The sequence below is a fragment of the Oryctolagus cuniculus genome, chromosome 4 (assembly GCF_051225735.1).
Source record: "Oryctolagus cuniculus isolate XC-2025 breed Fujian yellow rabbit chromosome 4, ASM5122573v1, whole genome shotgun sequence".
In the NCBI taxonomy this organism is placed as follows: Eukaryota; Metazoa; Chordata; class Mammalia; order Lagomorpha; family Leporidae; genus Oryctolagus; species Oryctolagus cuniculus.
This window is the reverse complement of record NC_142870.1, coordinates 80,763,693-80,782,495: the sequence shown is the minus strand read 5'-3', so window position 1 is coordinate 80,782,495 and position 18,803 is coordinate 80,763,693. Positions and strand designations below refer to the sequence as shown.

At 46.0% G+C, this 18,803-nt stretch overlaps 1 protein-coding gene across 36 annotated transcripts in view; it reads right to left on the bottom strand.

Moving 5' to 3' along the window:
• KALRN (kalirin RhoGEF kinase) overlaps positions 1 to 18,803 on the bottom strand; it is a 777,940-nt gene that overhangs the window by 78,711 nt on the left and 680,426 nt on the right. For 19 of the 36 annotated variants that reach the window (XM_089331826.1, XM_089331827.1, XM_051859225.3 and 16 more), the window contains 3 exons: positions 5,550 to 5,833; positions 4,231 to 4,335; positions 508 to 603 (listed from right to left, as the gene is read on the bottom strand). In XM_089331826.1, the coding sequence (XP_089187952.1) occupies positions 508 to 603; positions 4,231 to 4,335; positions 5,550 to 5,833 (485 nt within the window). The remainder of the gene's footprint in view (positions 1 to 507; positions 604 to 4,230; positions 4,336 to 5,549; positions 5,834 to 18,803) is intronic. The other 17 variants (XM_089331831.1, XM_089331832.1, XM_089331843.1 and 14 more) reach the window with 3 other exon arrangements.

Sequence of the window (18,803 nt, the reverse complement as noted above, 5' to 3'; positions counted from 1 at the left end):
TGGATGGGGACATGCATCAGTTCCCTTAGTTTGTTGTGGTGAGGTATCCACACACTTTCACCCATTCACCTTGGTTGTCAGCAATCCACTGCTATAAGACTTTGCAAGCTAGAAAGTTATCTGAGGTCCCCAAATAAGGTTGCCAAGACCCAGCCCATGTTCTTTGTGTTGGCAACACAGTGTATTAGCTGCGCGGCTACTCAGAGCACATGTGAAACTGACTGAATGCCACTTGCCTGCAGCCACTGGGTCAAGCTTACAGGGAGGTTGGTCCTCCTGGGACCCTGTTCACCTCTCATCAACAACCCAACACCAAAAGGACCTGTTAATTCCCTGAGCCACAAAGGGCTGTGGGGCACAGCTTTTTAGAAGCCACCATTACTGGAAATGATCCTATTGGGGGAATGAAGACAGGTGCAGTGGAGAACACGGCAGGAGGTTGTGCAAGACCCCAGGAGTTTCACAGAGGCAGGGACACACATGGAGCTCCTCAGGACCCCCACTTACCAGCTTGCTTTTGACCAACTTTTCTATTGCACTGACAAGGTCTGCAGCAGTAGGAACTTCAGTGGCAGCCTGCCGAGCTGCTAGCAAAGAGGAGGACTGCAAGACATCGGGCAGCAAAGGGAGAGCAGATTAGCGAGGAATGAGGAACAGCAGTTAGGAAGCAAAACAGAAGTCCAAAGCTCACAGCAGGCAGGGGAGGCAAAGCTTTGCTTAGAAGGAAGAGATGACAGCAGGAGATGAAGGGCAGTATGGGCGTGGGACGGGTCTGCCTACTCCTTGTCAGGCATCTGGCCAACATCAAAGCATGGATCAGACCAGGCCCTCCTTGACTCCAAAGGAGCTGAGAGGAGGGGCTGCTGAGCTCCCAGGAGGCCAACAGGCTAGGGCAGGTCCTACTGACAACACTGGACAAGGGCTGGCGGGCTGGCGTGGGGGTTGGGGATGACTACTCTGAGGGCAAATGGGGCTTTGGCTACTAAAACTGCCTGTGGCTGTTTCAAAGTAAGAAAGGAGTCATAAATCCAGCCTCAGGTGTGTCCAAAGAAATAGTCCTTGCCTTAGATAAAGATTCGCATTGTGTGTCATGCAAAAATGCTACGGACAGGGCACTTTGGGATCAGCAAGCTGGACACGCTCTCCCAGAAAAAGGCTGGTTCTAGTAAGGCCCAGGAGCTGGAACACTAGGGCCAAATAGTAAGAAAGGGCTTTGGCAGGAGTTGCATGTCGTGGGCTGGAGACCACTCAGTCCACAGTAACAGGAGGCTCCGCCCAGGGCCTCCTTGTGTCTCTTTTCCTTGCACCAGTAATGAGGACTTGCTCATGTGGCTGTTTGGCCAGTGGTTTAGGGATTCCTGCTTGCTGAGGGATGGTGGTTTCTTACTTGTTTCTTCCTTATTCTACCTGAGAAGAAACTGGGAGACAAAAGGTTAACCCTGCATGCATGTGCGTTGCCCCCAGCATGTCAGAGCCGAAGGCAGTGCTGTTCCAGGCCAGGCCGCAGGCTCCCACAGTCTTCAACAGTAAGGACAGAGGGCACAGAGAGTGCAATGGCTTGGCTTCAAGTTTCCTCCTCAGCTAGGGGAAGAGCTTCAAAAGGGAAGCTTCCCACTACTCTCACAGTTACCTTAAGTCTTTGCTCCTGAGATAAGGGGGGAAAAAGCAAATAAATGTAATTAAAGAAGATATAGCAATACTCTTTTTCCTCTCCTGGGGAATGGGGAATGCAGGAAAAAGCTGAATCTGGTTGGACTGCCAAGTTACTGTCTCTTCCATCTACAACTCCTACTCCTGGGAACTTACCCTAAGGACAGAAGTCAAAAGAACAAAGGCTGTGTGGACACCGTGGTCGGTGAGGAACCATCCAGAGCAGCAGGGCTGGAAACACCCTGCCAGGATGTCTCTAATGGGGGCTGCTTAACAAATTATGGAACTTCAAATACAGAAAACACTCTCCAGCTATCAAATTACAGTTACAGGGGTAAAACGAGTAAGAGGATAGAATATGGTAATAAATAAAACAAGAATGCATCACACACAGAAACGGAAAACATCCATGCATAGGAACAAAGATCAAAAGGAAACATGGAGAATTAAAATAATCACACAACATTCCAACAGGTGAACTTCTAACTCGTTGTAAAAATTGTCTGGATAAATCCAACTTCATTTACTAGAAGTTCTGAGGCTCATCCCAATCCCAAATATTCCAGAGAAACATTTGTACACTAAGAGGAGTTAATGTGTCTCAACATTGCCATCTGCCCTATTGCTAGCTAAGAAAAGGACTCCACAAATGGCCAGTGTACGTCCTCACACTCAGTTAAAAATTATCCAGAAACAACATTGCATCCACCTCCCTCAAACATTCTGTTTGGGAGAGTTGGAGGGGGAGGGTTCATGACCTTCCCTTATCTTGCACAAGCTGGGGACTTGTGTGGAGGGCTGTGTGGGATGGCAGGTAATGGGACAGCTCCACTCCACCCTCTCAAACACCAGCACTGTTGGCAAAATACTCTACAATGGTGGGCCCCTGGGAACCCGGCAGGCTGGTTCCATTTCCATCTCAAAGTGAGGCACAGGCATTTCTGCCCCTGGGAATCCTAGATGGGCACAATGCCAAGCTTCCAACTACCTTCCTTCCCCACAATCTAGAGTCAGAGAGCTGGCCCTTGAGAGCAGGGCCATGAACATCACCTCAGGGGGTGACTGCTGTGCACTTCCCATGGGTGGATGCCATGGGGACAGCTACCACATCTCAGTCCTCATCCTATCCTCTAGCCCAGCACAGATGAAGGCCTCAATTAATGTGGGTTAACAAGCCAAATGCAAAGCAGAGAGAATGAAAACAAGAACTGGAATATCACAGGGATCGGAAGCGTCTGTAGATCGTACTTCTGAGCTGCATCCTAGGCCAGCCTTACAGAAGTGTGCTTCCTGCTGAGGCACGCAGGGTCCCCACTGCAAAGGAGGCCGCCCTGCTGCAAGGCAGAGCACTCGTAAACACAAGACCCTGAAGTAGGGACAGCTAGGCTACCAACTGCAACTGCCACCACTCTGAAAAGCAAATGGAGAGTACACCTGAAACCGGAAACTGCTATCACCATGTCCAAGTCCAGGAGGATGGACAACACAGAGAGCAGACAAGGAAAACAATGAAGTCAGGCATCTGTCACCAAGGGTAAGACGTCTCTAGGGAAGCCTGCATGCCATATCAGAGTGCTTGGATTTGAGTCCTGGCTCTGCTTCTGACTCCAGCTTCCTCCTACTGTGCACTCTTGGTGGCAGTAGGTGATGGGTCAAGTACTTAGTCCCTGCCACCCACTTGGGAGACCTGGATTGAGTTCTTAGCTCCTAGCTTTAGACTGTACCATCCCTGGCTATTGCAGGCATTTAAGGAATGAACCAGCAGATAGATCTCTCTGTATAGCTCTCTCTCCGAGTATCTGGTTTTCAAATAAATAAAAATTAAAACAGTAGATAAAAATAAATGGAAAAGAAAAAGAAAAGAAAAAAAATCACAGCGAAGTGGAAGCATGGCTGTAAGGAAAGTGAATGATGGATAAGACCATTGAAACACCCCTGTAACTCGGCTTAGTTCTTGCGAGCATATCCCTGTCGAGCCGCTGCTCCAGGGCACCTGGATGGCCGCTGCATCACCAGAGGCACAGTGGACACGGGCATTTCAGACATGAGGGTGCCTCTGCAGGCCAGTGAGCTGGGGATTTTGTGATGTGAAGGACTTGGGCAGGCTGGCGTTCTAACAGCCTCCTCTTAGCTGCATCCCCAACCCTCATGTTAACAGCACTGGGCCGCGGTAGAACTGACCATTATTGAGATTTTAGAGTGGAGGATACGGGAAGCAATCAAAACATAGGTTATACAGTCAGATACAACAAAATGGCTGTGACCTGGAGCCGCCACAGTTTCCTTTTTGACCCTTTTAGGATCTGCTGCCTCTAAAGTCAGACAAACCATTGCCCTTCGTCAGCAGGACAAGCGGTCCGGCAGATTCCCGTTGTGAGAATCCTGTGCACACCCCTACACTGCCCAGAGTGAAGTCAGTCCTCTCGGACATCTGCCAGATCCCAGACGGATCTAGATCACCAAGGATTCACGGGAGGTAAGAGGTGACCCATCATACACACATACACACACACACACACACACAAACAAATCATGAGCAGGGCGCATTGCTCTTTCAAGGAAGAAAGCATGAGGGCCTACCATCTCGTCCTGCGTGGGGTCGTTGTCAAAGATCTTCATAGGCGGAGGGAGTGGGGTGTGGGACTCTTCATCTGGCTCATCTTCTCCCCAACCTTTCTTGCTCTTCTAGAACAAAAGAGCGGCATTAGCTACCATTTCATATAGCCAAAGTCGCCGACAGCTCAGAACTTGATGTTCGTAAAAAAAACAAAACATGAGAGGTCAGTTTCTCTCTCACCACACCCCTATCTTTGCAGGGGCAGTTTCCCTCTCTGTAATACAGATCCATCTGCTTATCGCAAAGGAGAATGAGGCCCAAGGGAGAAAACACACACACACACACACACACACCCCACAAAACCCAGATAAAACAGAAAGCTATCCTACTGAGTAGTCAGCAAGAGAGACAGAAAAACAATACTCAGAGAGAGCCTAACTTCCCACATTTTGGAAGGACCTTTAGTTAAACCCTGACTGGAATGTTACCAGGCTCCATTGCCCTTTCCAGAGAAAGGGAGGACTGCAGACAGAATAAGAAGGAGCCTGGCTGTACATGGGAAGAGTTTTTAGCCACATCAGTGATGGGGGTAGATCAGTTTGCCAGATCAGATCTCATTCCCCCAACCCAAATGCATCTAGTGTATTTTTTTTTTTTTTTTGCATGTAGTGTATTTTGAGGATGGAATCTTTCTAAGACCTCAGTGATCATCCAGCCTAATCTCTCGGCTAACAGAGAGATCTCCCTGACTGTTATGTAGGCCATACTGTCCCGCAATTGCTTCCAGTGTGGGCTCTCATTAGTTGCCGTCAAGGCCACTTCGTCACTGGTTGATCCCATCCCTGCAAAGTCCCTCTCTGGACTGAATCCCTGTCTGTTGTAACCGCTGTATGTTAAACACGGTTCTCCCCCTGCAGCAATCTGGAATCGTCTGTTCTCTTTTATATACAGCACTGCTCAAGATACTTGGATGCAGCTGTAATCTCCCAGCCCAGTCTTTCTTTCCAAAGGAAAATGGTCTCCATTCTCTGATTCTTGGTCTAAAGGTCTGGCCAGTTTTGATGTAGTCCTCAGCAGAGGCAGGGAACCAGGTAATCAACTGCCTCCCATCAGGCCCAGACGTCTGCCTCCCAAATCCGGCAAAATGGTTTCTGTCTGCAGGATATTCTAGGCGCTGGTCAGCCTCTGGAGCTGGGCACATCTTGAGGATAAAAAGAACTGAAGTCACTTGGGCTCCAAATGACAACTCTCAGTGAGCGGAAGCTCGCTGGCATACAGAGCCCGCGGAGGGGGACCCATGAGAAGTCCCTGCCTGCGGGGGTCTCCAGGCCCTGGCAAGTACCTCATCGGCGCTGTCTCCCTGTGGGGTCGTCTCCTCCCCAGGCTTCGGAGACCCCAGATCAAAGCTCTTCCGACCATCCCGCACTTTCTTCTGCTTCTTGATGTTGCCATCCGCCTTCCCGCTGTTGAGCCGGCGCACGGGACTGGTCAGCCACTTCTTCAGGGTGTTGGTGGAGCGCTTGGGACCAGGGGAGCTGTGGATGGAGTTCAGGGAGGGCTGAGCCTGCAGGTTGGCCACGGACTCAGACTTGCCTCCGTTTTCACTGGAGGAATGAGAGTATGCATCTGAGGAAAAAGGACAGACAGACACAGCCACATTAGAGGCAGCTACGGTAGGCCCTCAAGCCGGCAGTAAGACAGTGCCCTTCTCCGGCAGCTAGGATACCAGGTGGAATGTCACGGCCAGCTGCAGAACTGAGTCAGGGAGCCCACTCGGGACCTGCAGTGACAGCTGACCCTCAGTCAGTTTTGAACATGAAGGCACCATGCCCGGTGTCATGGATAGAGGAGTGGGCAGAAGACACACACCCACCTTCATGGAGGTTCTATTCTTATGGTGAACACATAAAATATATTATGACAAGAACAAAATAATTGCAAGGTAAAGCAAGGCAGATGGTGAGAAGTTCTATACTGAAAAATAGAGTAGGGGAAGGGAGTAGAAATACCAAGGTGGCATAGGGCATGCAAATTAAACCGCGGGTCAGAGAAGGCCTCTTGACACGGGCATCTGAGCAAAAACCTGAAGGTAGGGAGGGGGCGGGCCATGTGGCCACCTGGGGAAGGGTATTCCAGGCAGTCAGAAAAGGAGCCAAATGCAGAGGCCAGACCTGGGGTGCGCCAGGGGCGGCTTCGGCGGAGCAGGCAAGGCAAGAGCAGTAAGAAAGGTCAGAGAGGCAGCAGGGGACTGAGTGGTCTGGGGACAGGGGGCCGGTGCGAGGCCTTCGGCTGTCACCTGGCGTGAAAATCCACCACAAGGCTGAGGCAGAGTGACACATCCTTCCCTACATGTAAGGGCCGTAGAAGTAGGGAGACTGGCTAGGAGACCAGGATGCTCTTCCAGGTGAAGGATGTTGGTGACTTGCAAAGGATGGTGGCGCCTGTGGTTGTTAGAAAGGCATGTTTCTGGGTGTGTTTTGATGGTAGACCCCACAGAATTTGCTGATGATCGGGCAGAGGATATGATAACAGGGGGTCAAGGATGACTTGGGATGTTGGCCTGCAAAACTTGGACCATGGTGGAATGGTTCCTATTGCTCACGTGAGATGAACTTGAAAGAGTAAGTGAGAATACTTAGAGATTCCTGAGACGGGGAAGGTGGGAGAGCAGCAGGCGTGGGGAAGAGGGGGGGCAGTTCAGTGTTGGATATCCTGGAGATGCCCACTGGAGGCCTGAGTGCAGAAGCTTTACGGCAGTTGGCTATCAAGTCTGAGTTCAGGGGAGAAAGTGCTGGTGAGCTGGCGATAGCCAGGGAGTGTACAGATGGCAATGGAAGCTTTGAAGTGGGTGAGATCACCCAGGGGCACAGATACGGACAGGGAAGAAGTCCAAGGACTGAGCCAGAAACAGGTATGAGAGGACAAGGAAGCAGCCAGAGAGGTAGGAGAAGCAGAGAACGGGCCTCCCGGAGACTCCATGTCAAGTGTGTGGCAGAGGGGAGAAATCAGCTGTATCAAATGCTACTCGATAGGTCAGGCAGCTTGGCTGACCCGAGAAACAAGTGTTGAGCTTACTTAGCAACACTAGAGTCATTGGTGACTTTGAGAAAAGCAGCTGTCATGGAATGGAGGGGGCCAAAGCCTGATTAGAGAGGGTGCCAGAGAATGGGAGAGAGCAGCAAAACACAGCGCAATGGAAAATTCTTGTTTGGCTTTAAAGAGATAGTGATTGGAGATCAAGAGACTTTGTTTGGCTTTGTTTATTTAAATGAGAGAAATGAGCATATTGTTTGTAAATGGTATGTCCTTTATTGACTATTTGCAACGTCAGAATGTAGTTGCACGAGCCTCTGTATTTGACATTGACTATATTATTTCCTTCTCATAACCACCATGTGAGGTAGGTTCTATTACAGAGGAGGAAACTGCAGGCTTAGAGGCACCAGTCAATCTGCCTAAGGACATACAGCTCCTAAGGACAGGAGAGAGCTGAATTCCACACAGCCAGACACTGGGCCCTTAGTGTCTGCCCAGCTCCCCAGGTTCCCTCCGAATGTGGGGCTAAGGATAAGGCTGGAGGAAGAGCATGTCCAGAGGAAGCCACCCTGTGCCACATCACAGAGGGGCCAGAATAGCTGACGTGGGCACTGATACCCATATCAGGCAAACCTTATTTAATGGCCTCAAATCCTTGACACCCGAACCCCTGTAAAACTCTGAGATCAATATTAGAACCCTGTGACTTTGGCTTTCGAGAAAGCTTTGAGTTATTCAAAAGAAACCTCTTTAAGCCCCCTTCAGAACAGCATCCCTGCCCCTACTGCTCAGGGAGGCTGTTCTGGGCTGTAGTAGTGTTGAGAAAGCACAGGTCCCCAGACTTTCCAAAGTGGCCCAGCAACACAGGAGCCACAGCGTACAAACCAAGACCCCGAGCAAGAATGACTAAGCATTAACAATGTCATGGAGCACCTATATGGTAGTGCACAAATCTAAAGATACATAAGACATGGAATTTATTTTCAGAGACCTCTCCTCTAGCTACACACATCATCCACACACAACAGTAGAGACAGCAAGGAGAAAGAGTGAAAGAGGACAACACAGCACACAAAATAAAGATGAATTCTTGTGACGGTATGTGATTAATTGCCCAAGGACTGGTACGAAAGCTGGTTCAGAGGAGGGTCAGCTTCGTGTAGGCAGGATTGGTCTGAAAAGGTTTAATGGAAGAGTAGGGGGAAAGAATTCCAAAAGAGGGAGACAGCAGGAACAAAAGCATAGGGGCAGGCAAATGAAAGAATAAACTCTCATAGCTCATAATAGATTCTTTGGATGAAATAAAGATTGATGAAGAAGGAGACAGTGGAAGATTGAACTTGAAGGGTTGGTGAGGACATTCAATAATAAACTGGAGGAGTCTGGAGTTCATTTTCAGACTACTGGGAAATGACATGATAAAAAGGTGTGTGTGTGTGTGTGTGTGTGTGTGTGTTTATAATTAATCTGGCAACTGTATGTAGCACAGCCCTGGGAAGGAGGGATTAGAATCCAGAAGGTCACCCTATGGGACTTACACAGGGATGGCAAGGGGGTGAATGGGAGGCATGTCCAAGGAAATGATACGGTGAACATGTGGAAGACAAATCAAAGGCGAGTCCTCTCTATGCGTGCTCCTCGACTCATCACCAATAGGTCTTGGGAGAGTAATGCCTGACCAGCTCAAACTGCAACTGCCTGCCTGCCACCAGCCACCTACCTCACCCCACCCGACAGTGCCAGTTTGCACACTGATATTTAAACCAAACACATGACTAGGTATTTAAAGAAATTATCACAGTTTTTCACACATACTCAATGGTTGAATCACCTTTTCCTATAATGGCTTTGCCCTAGTCCTAATCTGACCCTGGAGGCTCTCTAGCTTGGATGAAGCCAATAGAGAAGAAATAAAATCCTGAAATGAGGTGAATGAATGATTTTTACCAATAGAGCGCTGCTTCCAGCTTCTACCACTGGCTGATCTTGTGGGTACCAAGCTCAGGCTTGCTGGGCCTTGACCTTGCTGGGATTTTCTTAGACATTGCTAGAGTCTGGGGCATATTTTGGAAAAAAACAGCAGAACATTTGCATTTAGAAAGACTCACAAAGAATGAGATCCTAACGTTCTGTGGTATGAAGGACAACGTACAGGGCTGCTCTGCTCAGGGACTATTTGGAGATCAACTGACCTGGTTGGCATCCCTGTAAGGACAAAGTTGTAATCTTATCTCAGAAAATTCTTTGTTGGCTGCAGTCTGGGGTCTGTTGACATTATTTCTTAAGTGTTTGGTGTGGGTCAAACTCCTGTTCTCAGAAGCCTGGGTGATAAACATCTCCTAGAGCACTAGAAGCAGAAGCAGGGCCTCTCTGTTGTCTTCAGCTGATAAGGTACAGAGCTGCTGCTCCTGCACCAGACCCCTCGGATGCCATGTGGCTCTGCTGAGTCCAAGCCTTCAAAGCTTAGATTTATCAACACAGACTGTGTCAGCAGAACTAGAGACCCAGTAGGCAAGACAGACGACTGTCCAAGTTTTGTTTTGTTTCTTCCATGGCAAATCGCAGCCTGGCTTTAAAAGATTCACAAATGTAACTTTGGAATGACCATTCCTCTTCCCCTGTTGTGATCTGGTCTACTTTTGTGCTTTCTGTATAGATTAATGGCAAGAGTACAAACAGTACAAAATTATAAATCAAGAGTATTCTCACTTATTGTTTCAAGTTTATCTCATACGAACAATGGGAGTCATTCAACCATGGTCCAAGTAAGGGGAATATAAAAGTTGGAAACATTTTATAATTCATCATTTAGTTAAGTGTTCTGTCTTGGGACAGGACCATTTCCAAATCGCTTTAAATGCATGACTGTAAAAGAATGTGGTATCATTTAGAATAGAAGTTATCTACTTACTTAATTGCTTCTCAAGAGAAGGATTAGCACATTGTACTCATGCCATCTTTGGAAAATGACTGCCGGTAGCTGTTTGAGAATTTATGCTATTATTTTTCCAGCTAAGAAACTGATTTGTAAGAACTACAACGATGACATTATTTTCTCATCAAGTTCCAAGTCAAGATAGGTACTGTTTATTATGATTCTCATCTTATGAGACAAAATGAGAGCAAGTCAGGAGACTGAGGCCCACAGCGGCAGAGAAGAATTAAACCGAGATCTAACTCCACTGGACACATATTTATGTTCATTCCATGCTTTGGTCTCTACAATGATTATAAGAAGGAGGATCAAGTTACTAGTCTATGCAAACATTGCAAACACAAATTTATATACAATGTATAGAAATTACAAAATGTCATTGCTGAAAAGAGTCTCATTTACCTTACTAGTTTTACAGATAAGACAGTGAAGGTTTACACAGGGGAAGGTTATTGTCATAAATTAGCACCAGAGCTAGACCAGGATCCAGGCACCCCTCCCCCAGCTCAAAGACTCCGAAACAAAGCATCCTATTTAGCCAGGGCCTTAGAAACTTCCAACAGCAGGTTTTCACTAAATGGGAAGAGAAATATATCCCCAAACACTGCAGGTAATAAAGAACCCCTAATGTTCTGGTATGTACAACTGGATTTCTAGATTACAAATAATTTTCTGAGGCTAATTTTACTATGAAATAGTCTTAAGATACAGAAGAATACAGACATAAAATGACAACCACCTACATATAGCAAAAGTGTGCACATTTCTGCCAAATTTGCTTTAGCTTTTTTTTTAATAGAGGATTACAGATATAACTGAAGCCCTTTTGCCAGTTGGTGTTCTATTCCCCAGCTTCTCTTTTGAAGCTGGAGTGCACCTTTATTATCCATGTTGCTACACATTTACTTTATATGCAAATGTAGTATTATTTTGATTTATATTTTATAAATTATAATACAGGTGCTATTTCTGCAGTTTTGCTCATTTATTCAAAATTATTTAATTTCTCCATGTTTGGACATGAAGATCTACTTCAATTGTTTTCATAAATTTTTATTTATTTTCATCATATTTGAAAGGTGGACAGACAGAGAGGTCTTCCATCTGCTAATTCACTCCCCCAAACACCTGCAACGTCTGGGGATGGGTCAGGCTGAAACCAAGAGCTGGGAACTCAGTCTGGGTCTCCAGCAAGGACCCAAGTGCTTGAGGTATCATCTGTTGCCTCTCACAGTACACATTAGCAAAAAGTGAAGAAGCCAGGCCTTGAACCAGGCACTCGAAATGGGATGTGGCGACTTAACTGCTGTGCCAAATGCCTGCTCCATCATCCGTTATAACTGGGGACCTCAACAAGTTCATGGAAAAATGAAGTTAAATTTGTTTATTTTGGCACAACATTTTTTTGAAATCCATGCATACCTATGAAATCCATGCATAGTCTTTTTCATAGTAGGCATTTTCCATGAGCTTCCTGAAGACCCCTTGTACTCTTTCACATGTGACATTTGTAAATCCTTTGCCTAATGATAGACATTCGGGATGGTACACTATACATGCCTATTTGCATGATAATTATTCGAGGGCTATCTTTCCCAAACCATTTGTTGTTGAGGACTCGTTTTTCTTATTTCCAATCTGTTTTGAACCAATACTTGTAAAAATACAAAGTCACACTTTTGCACGTTGTAGAAATGTCAAATTTCTATAAAGGCTGTAATGAAAACACTCCCATTTTCCAAGCTTATCTTGATGTGGATAGGAAATACAGTTCCTAAACTTGTGTTGTCTGCAGATCACACAGAGTGGCATGGCTCTCAACTCCAAAGCATAAACCTCAAGGTGGAATGCCTGGCTCCAGCATGACTAGCTGTGTGAGCAGGCCAGTTGCTTAACTTCTGTATCTGTTTCTTCATCAGTAAATGAAGGTGACACTCCATCAGGTTGTTACTAGCATTAAGGAATTAGTATTTGTGAAGTGCTTAGAATACTGTCTAGATCTATGGGAAGCACCATCTAAGTATTTGCTAAATAAAGATCAATAAAACCATAGGCGCCTCCCCTAATTCAATGTCCGTGTGCTCTGCCATGGGCTAGACTGGATACTCTGAGACCACTTTTAGCTTCAAAGTTCTATGTTTCAGGAAAGCGAAGAAATGATGAATGCCATCAGTTACTGTCCTGAGTCATTGTTCTCCCCTAAGTCTGCTAGGTAACAACAGATAGCTCTTTAACCACACTTGGGACCGATCTCTGAAATCCCTTCCTAGAAACAAGGGAGCCATATCCTTCAGCTCCCAGACAATTGACACTGCCCCTACCCCCACGGCTATCAAGTTCAACTCCCTGGAGATGACACAGCCTCCTCATCTTCTCAGAATGGCAGCTGCCAATAGACATCAGGATGAGGCAATGGAATAACTGCTGAGTTTAAGATCTTGGCTCCCAGTCTGGGAGAATGAACCTGTCAGTGTTACTAGCCTAAGCCTTGGAGCGAGGGCTTCTTCAGTTCAGCTGTTTTTGTTACATTAGCAGCACAGGAAATGAGTGCTATCTGCTTCATTTGGAAAATGTTTTTTAAAGATCATTGTACTTATTTATTTGAAAGAAAGAGCAAGAGAGAGAGAGGAGAGAGAGAGAGCAAGCAAAGCAAGCGAGCTTACATCTGCTGGTTCAACCCCACAGATGGCCACTATAGTCAGGGCTAGGCCAGGCAGAAGCCAGGAGTCAGGAATTTCATCCAGGTTTTCCACATGGCTGGCAGGGCCCCAAGCACTTGGGCCATAATCTGCTGCTTTCTCAGGTGCATTAGCAAGGAGCTGAATCAGAATCAGAGCAGCCAGGACTTGAAACGACACTCTGATATGGGATGTCAGTGTCACAAGCCGCAGCTTAACCCACTGTGCTACAGCACCTTCCCTGATGAAAATTGAAACAAAGTCTAAGAAAGCCTGCTCAGTGACCACATCCTAACAAGTCCATTGTCTGTGTCAGTGTCTTTCTTTTACTTGAGTAGCTCTTCATTAGCAACAAAAGAAGAAGATACCTACATAAGCGCAGGGAATAACTGAATATACTGGAAACGTGTACATCTGAATAGAGCTCATTTTGAAATTCAATTTCCAGGGGCCAGTGCTGTGCTGTAGCATGTTAAGCCTCTGCCTGTGATGCTGGCATCCCATATAGGAACTGGTTAGAGGCCTGCTGCTCCACTTCTAATACTGCTCCCTGCTGATATGCTTGGGAAAACAGTGGAAGATGGCCCAAGTGCTTGGACCCCTGTGCCAATATGGGAGACTTGGAAGAAGCTCCTGGCTCCTGGCTTCAGCCTAACCCAGTCCTGGCCATTGTGGCTACTTGGGGAGTGAACTAGTGGGTGGAAGGTATCTCTCTCTCTCAAATCTTTTTTTTATTTTTTAAAGAAGTTAAATTTCCTGCTTAAAAAGTTTCAAACCATACTTATTTCCCTTTTATATTACACCTTAAAAAAGGTCTCTGCCCAAATTGTCTGGTGTAAAATTTGCAAAACTATTCTGAAAGCAAAATACATTGTGCATCAGTCCTCAAAGCAGGCAAATGTAGGATCTGGCAAATGACTTGGGGCTACATCTACAGACAGTCATTCACCATTTTTCTAATCACAAAATATTGATTTAACCTTATTTCCATGGACCTCAAAGTGAGTTGAAAGCAAAGCAGGATTGGGGCTGGTGCTGTGGTGTAGCGAGTTAAAGCCCTGGCCTGAAGTGCTGGCATCCCATATGGACGCCGGTTCTAGTCCCAGCTGCTCCTCTTCTGATCCAGCTTTCTGCTATGGCCTGGGAAAGCAGTGGAAGATGGCCCAAGTCCTTGGGTCCTTCACCTGTGTGGGAGACCCAGGGGAAGCTCCTGGCTTTAGATCGGTGCAGCTCCGGCCGTTGCAGCCTATTGGGGAGTGAACCAGCGGATGGAAGACCTCTCTCTCTGTCTCTACCTCTCTCTGTAACTCTGTCTTTCAAATAAATAAAATAAATCTTAAAAAAAAAAATAAAGAAAGTGAAGCAGGAGTATACCTCCTTGACAAAAAGCCAAGACAGTTCTATTAGTTTTGTGGGAAGAGTACCTCTAAAGATCAGCAGCAGGGTCCTAGAAAGAGGTAGGTTACAGACTTGGTTTCTCCTGTACTCTCACAGCACACCTCTGATACCACACACGTGGGGGTTTCCTCCACACACCAAGCAAGCACCAGTGTTTCAGTGGAAACCAGTGGGATGCCCTGCAATGCCACTCAGCTCTGACACTGTCTACCTGGAGACAGAGTCGGATCCCACAGGCTGGGGGCTCAGTCGCCAAGACTGCACTCCTGCTTCAGAGGCCAGCCACAAAGGCCAGCTATCATTTCCTGAGCGTCTGATCAACCAGCTAAAAACCAAGGTTCCCTCACCTCCCATCTTGGGTTCAGTTAATTTGCTACAGCAACCCACAGAACCACTCATATTTCCTGGTGCTATGGTTTGGATATTAAATAACCTCCAAAGGCCCATATGTTAAAGGCTTGATCCCTAGGGAGGTGCTGTTGGGAGGAAGTGGAGCCTTGTGGAAGATCCTTGGGTTACTGGGAGTGTGTCCTTGGAAGGTAGTCTCAGGCGAGGATTTATGAAAGCCTGAGGTTGGACCCAACCTCTGCATCCTGGCTTACCATGGGATCCTTCATAAGCATTCACCATTGCCATCTGCTGCCCTCATCAGAGGCAAAACTGATGGACCTCCCCCACCCCAAATCAGGGACTTGAACCTTCAAATCTGTGAGCTAAATAAATCCTTTGTCTTTTAAGCTAGGTGCCTTGGGTATTTCCTTACGGTAACAAAAAGCTGATTAATATAATTGGTCTATTATAAAGGAAGTTACAAAGGATGCAGATGAAGAGATGTGTCATACAAGGCATGCAGGGAGAGTGGTGGAGTTTGCATGCCCTCCCTGGGCACATCCTCTCTAGGAACTCCTACAAGTTCAGTTCTCTGGAAGCTCTCTGAACCCTGTCCTTCTTTATGGAGGCTTCTTTATATAAGCATGATTGATTAAATCATTGGCCAATTTAACCTTCAGCTTCTCCTTCCTTCCCAAGGTTAGGAGTGGGGTTGCAGATCTCAACCTCCTAACTCTGCCTTGGTCTTCTACGTGACCAGCCCCACTCAACTCCTAACCTGAAGCTAGCTGGGGGCTGCTGTCAGTCAACTCAGTAGCATACCATAAAACAAACAAACACAAAAAAAAACCTCATCACCTTGGAAAATCAAAGAATTCTAGGCATTGTATGCCAGGAAACACAAGATCAAATATATATTTTAAAATGTCACAGTATGTCTGTGTACAGACATCTAAGGGTTTGGAGGACTGTAGCATCCTGGTTGTACACCTCACTAAGCTGGCCCACCATTTTCCATGCTGCCTTGAATCACACAGATCAAAAATGGAACTCGTTTTCACTGCACTCTTCTGGAGTTCACAGATGGCATTCAATCACACTCAAAAGGCATGTCTTCCAAACAATATATTATGTCACTGCTGAAAGACGTGAGCTCTAGTTCTACACTAATCATACTTATTTTATCTACCTGGTCAATGGGTCTGTAAATATCTCTCTGGTATTCATCATCATATTAAAAATGTTGATTTCAATGGACGAAATAAAAAGAAACCACAAAGATTTCTTTCTTCTTTTTTTTTTTTTGACAGGCAGAGTGGACAGTGAGAGAGAGAGAGAGAAAGGTCTTCCTTTACCGTTGGTTCACCTCTCAATGGCTGCTGCGGCCGGCGCACCACGCTGATCCGAAGCCAGGAGCCAGGTGCTTATCCTGGTCTCCCACACAGGTGCAGGGCCCAAGCACCTGGGCCATCCTCCACTGCACTCCTGGGCCACAGCAGAGAGCTGGCCTGGAAGAGGGGCAACCGGGACAGAATCCGGCGCCCCGACCGGGACTAGAATCCGGTGTGCCGGTGCCGCAGGCAGAGGATTAGCCTATTGAGCTGTGGCACCGGCCTCACAAAGATTTCTAATATCCACTAGATATTCACATATGAGTCCTATAATCTTTTGTTCTTTTGTTTCACTTTAGTTCCAGTGGTAAAGGAATAATTATAAACTCATTCTTATTGCTTTACATGGCTTAAGCTGTATAAGGCCAATGCTTTTCAATATATTTGTCTGCAGAGATTACATACTCAAACATTCCTGTTTGCCTGGCTTTCTGGAAATAACTTGCTTAGTATAAAAATTATAGAACTATACATATATATAATATTTCATTCTGGAAATTGTACATATAAAGAAAGGGTATATAAGGGGAAGGCCAATGGTGAAAATTCTTTGGGTGATAAAAGAATAAGTCCATGTGTGCTTGTAAGCATGGACACACAAGACCCACAATGAATTAATAGGTCCTGCATGGCATACAATAATGACACTGGCAGGTCTTCTAGCTAAATGCTATGACAGCCAAGCTCCTGTTTTTTGCATTTTGGCTGAGGTCCTGAGACTATGGACTACCAGCTTCTAGGATGGCTGACTTCCCAGCAAACCATCTGGTTGGCCACCTTGTTGCCTGGGCTACTTGGTGCTGGAGAAAAGCAGAAAGTTGCTACAGTGACAGTGACAGGAAATGCAGGAGGGGGAGAAACACTGTTTCTTAACACTAGGAAACTTGTTGCCCTTTCCAGTACGCCTACCACGATTTTAGACTAAATTTGGCAAAGGCTCTTGGCTCAGGATACTCCTTCTCCCATGTCTTAGTCACACTCAAATCTCAAACGGAACAGCACAAGCCCCAGCCTCCTGCTTATTATGCCAAAGCTTTTATACTTCATTCAGGAATCTCTTTTCCAGAAAGCCCTTACCCAACTCAACATCCTGTACCTCAGCAATCTACTCAAATTTAACTTTATGTGTTTTTATAATTTTTGTACCTCTGAATCTCTGTGCGTTTAGGATATCAGTGTCTGATTTTTCATATTAGACCAAGAGTACAAAATCGAGGCCCACTCTGAACCTTGAAAGTGCTCGGTATTAGGCTAGATCTCTTTGTTTCTACTTAGCAACCTCCTTCTTTCCCCTTCATGGCTGTTCCTGTCACGGCAGAATGTGCACCAAAATCCATGCCACAGAAATAACTTGAAATCCAGTGGCATCCATGTAGGGCAGGGATCCTTTCATCCTCAGAGAACTTTGGGACACTAGCCTTTAAGAGGAAATCTCCAATAGACAAAACAATCCCTCAGTCAAGAGTCAGCACCCCTGGCTTCACTCTAGATTACATCCCTAAATTTTGTTCTAATTCAGTCCAGATCTCCCTCAACCACTTCTGACTCCTTCAGTACTAATCTCCCCACCCCTGCCCCATGCTTCGACTCCTGCCAGGATGCTACTGGAATCAGAGGGAAAAATGATGATGCTCCAAGCTTCTTGGCCTCAGAGTCCCCCTGGCCTCAGTTTCCCCTATATCTGAGTCAGAGACACAGGGAGGAGAACCCTCAAAGGGCACCAGCACCAATTCCTCATCCCCAGATAAGCACATCCTAGAAACACAGGGACAGACTGATCCATTGCTATACCAATTCACTTCAATGGCTTCCTGTCCAGTTGCCTTTGGAAGCTGAGGGTTGGAAAATGATCTCCGTATTTCACCAGGGTAGATTCTGGACATATCAGACCAGGCAAGTCAGTGAAAGAAGTGCAAACAGCTCTGCTATTCCCTTAAGAGTAAATATTCTTGAAATTATTTCGATTTGTACACATATTTCATTCTCCTAGACTTGACCACAATCTCTGGAGCAGAAACACTTCCTCCCAAACTGTGGCAGAGAAAACTTTCCCCAAAGACCTCTAAACCATCCAAAATGTAACTGCCAAAAGAACATGGCAAGCCTTCACAATGTAAGACTTAATAAAGGATACATTATGTTAAGTACAAAACCTAAACAGAATTTTTACTGTGAAAAATGGTTACTCTATCAGATATGACTTCATACTTGTTAGGACAGCTATTATCAAAAAGTTAAGAGATACCAATTGGTGGGGATGGGGTGGAGAAAAAGGGACCCTTGCACACTGTTGGGTACACTGTTTGTGGGAATGTAGATGGGTACAGCTGTATGGACAACTTTATGGAGGTTCCTAAAGGAAATAAATATACAACTCCCATATGATAAAGAAATTCCTCTTTTGGGTAGACACCCAAAGGAAATGAAATTATTACATCATAAAGATAACCAGTACATCCATGTTCATTGCACCATTATTCACACTAACCAAGGTAGTAAGAGTAAGTGGATAAAGAAATGGGTGTATATACACAATGGAAGGTTATTTAGCCTTAAAGAAGAGATCCCACCATTTGCCAGAAGATGAGTGAACCTGGAGGGCATTAAGTTCCGTGCAATAAGCCAGACACTGAAAGAAAAATATTTCATGCCCTCACTTTTTTATGGAAACTTTTTAATAAAAAAGTCACATCTAGTGAGGCAGAGAATAAAGCAATGGTTACCAGGAGGTCAGAGTAGGGTTGGGGAGGATGGGGAGATGTAGGCATGATAGACAGTGACAGATACCCAAGATGAAGCAGTTTAGAAATCTAATAGACAACACCAGG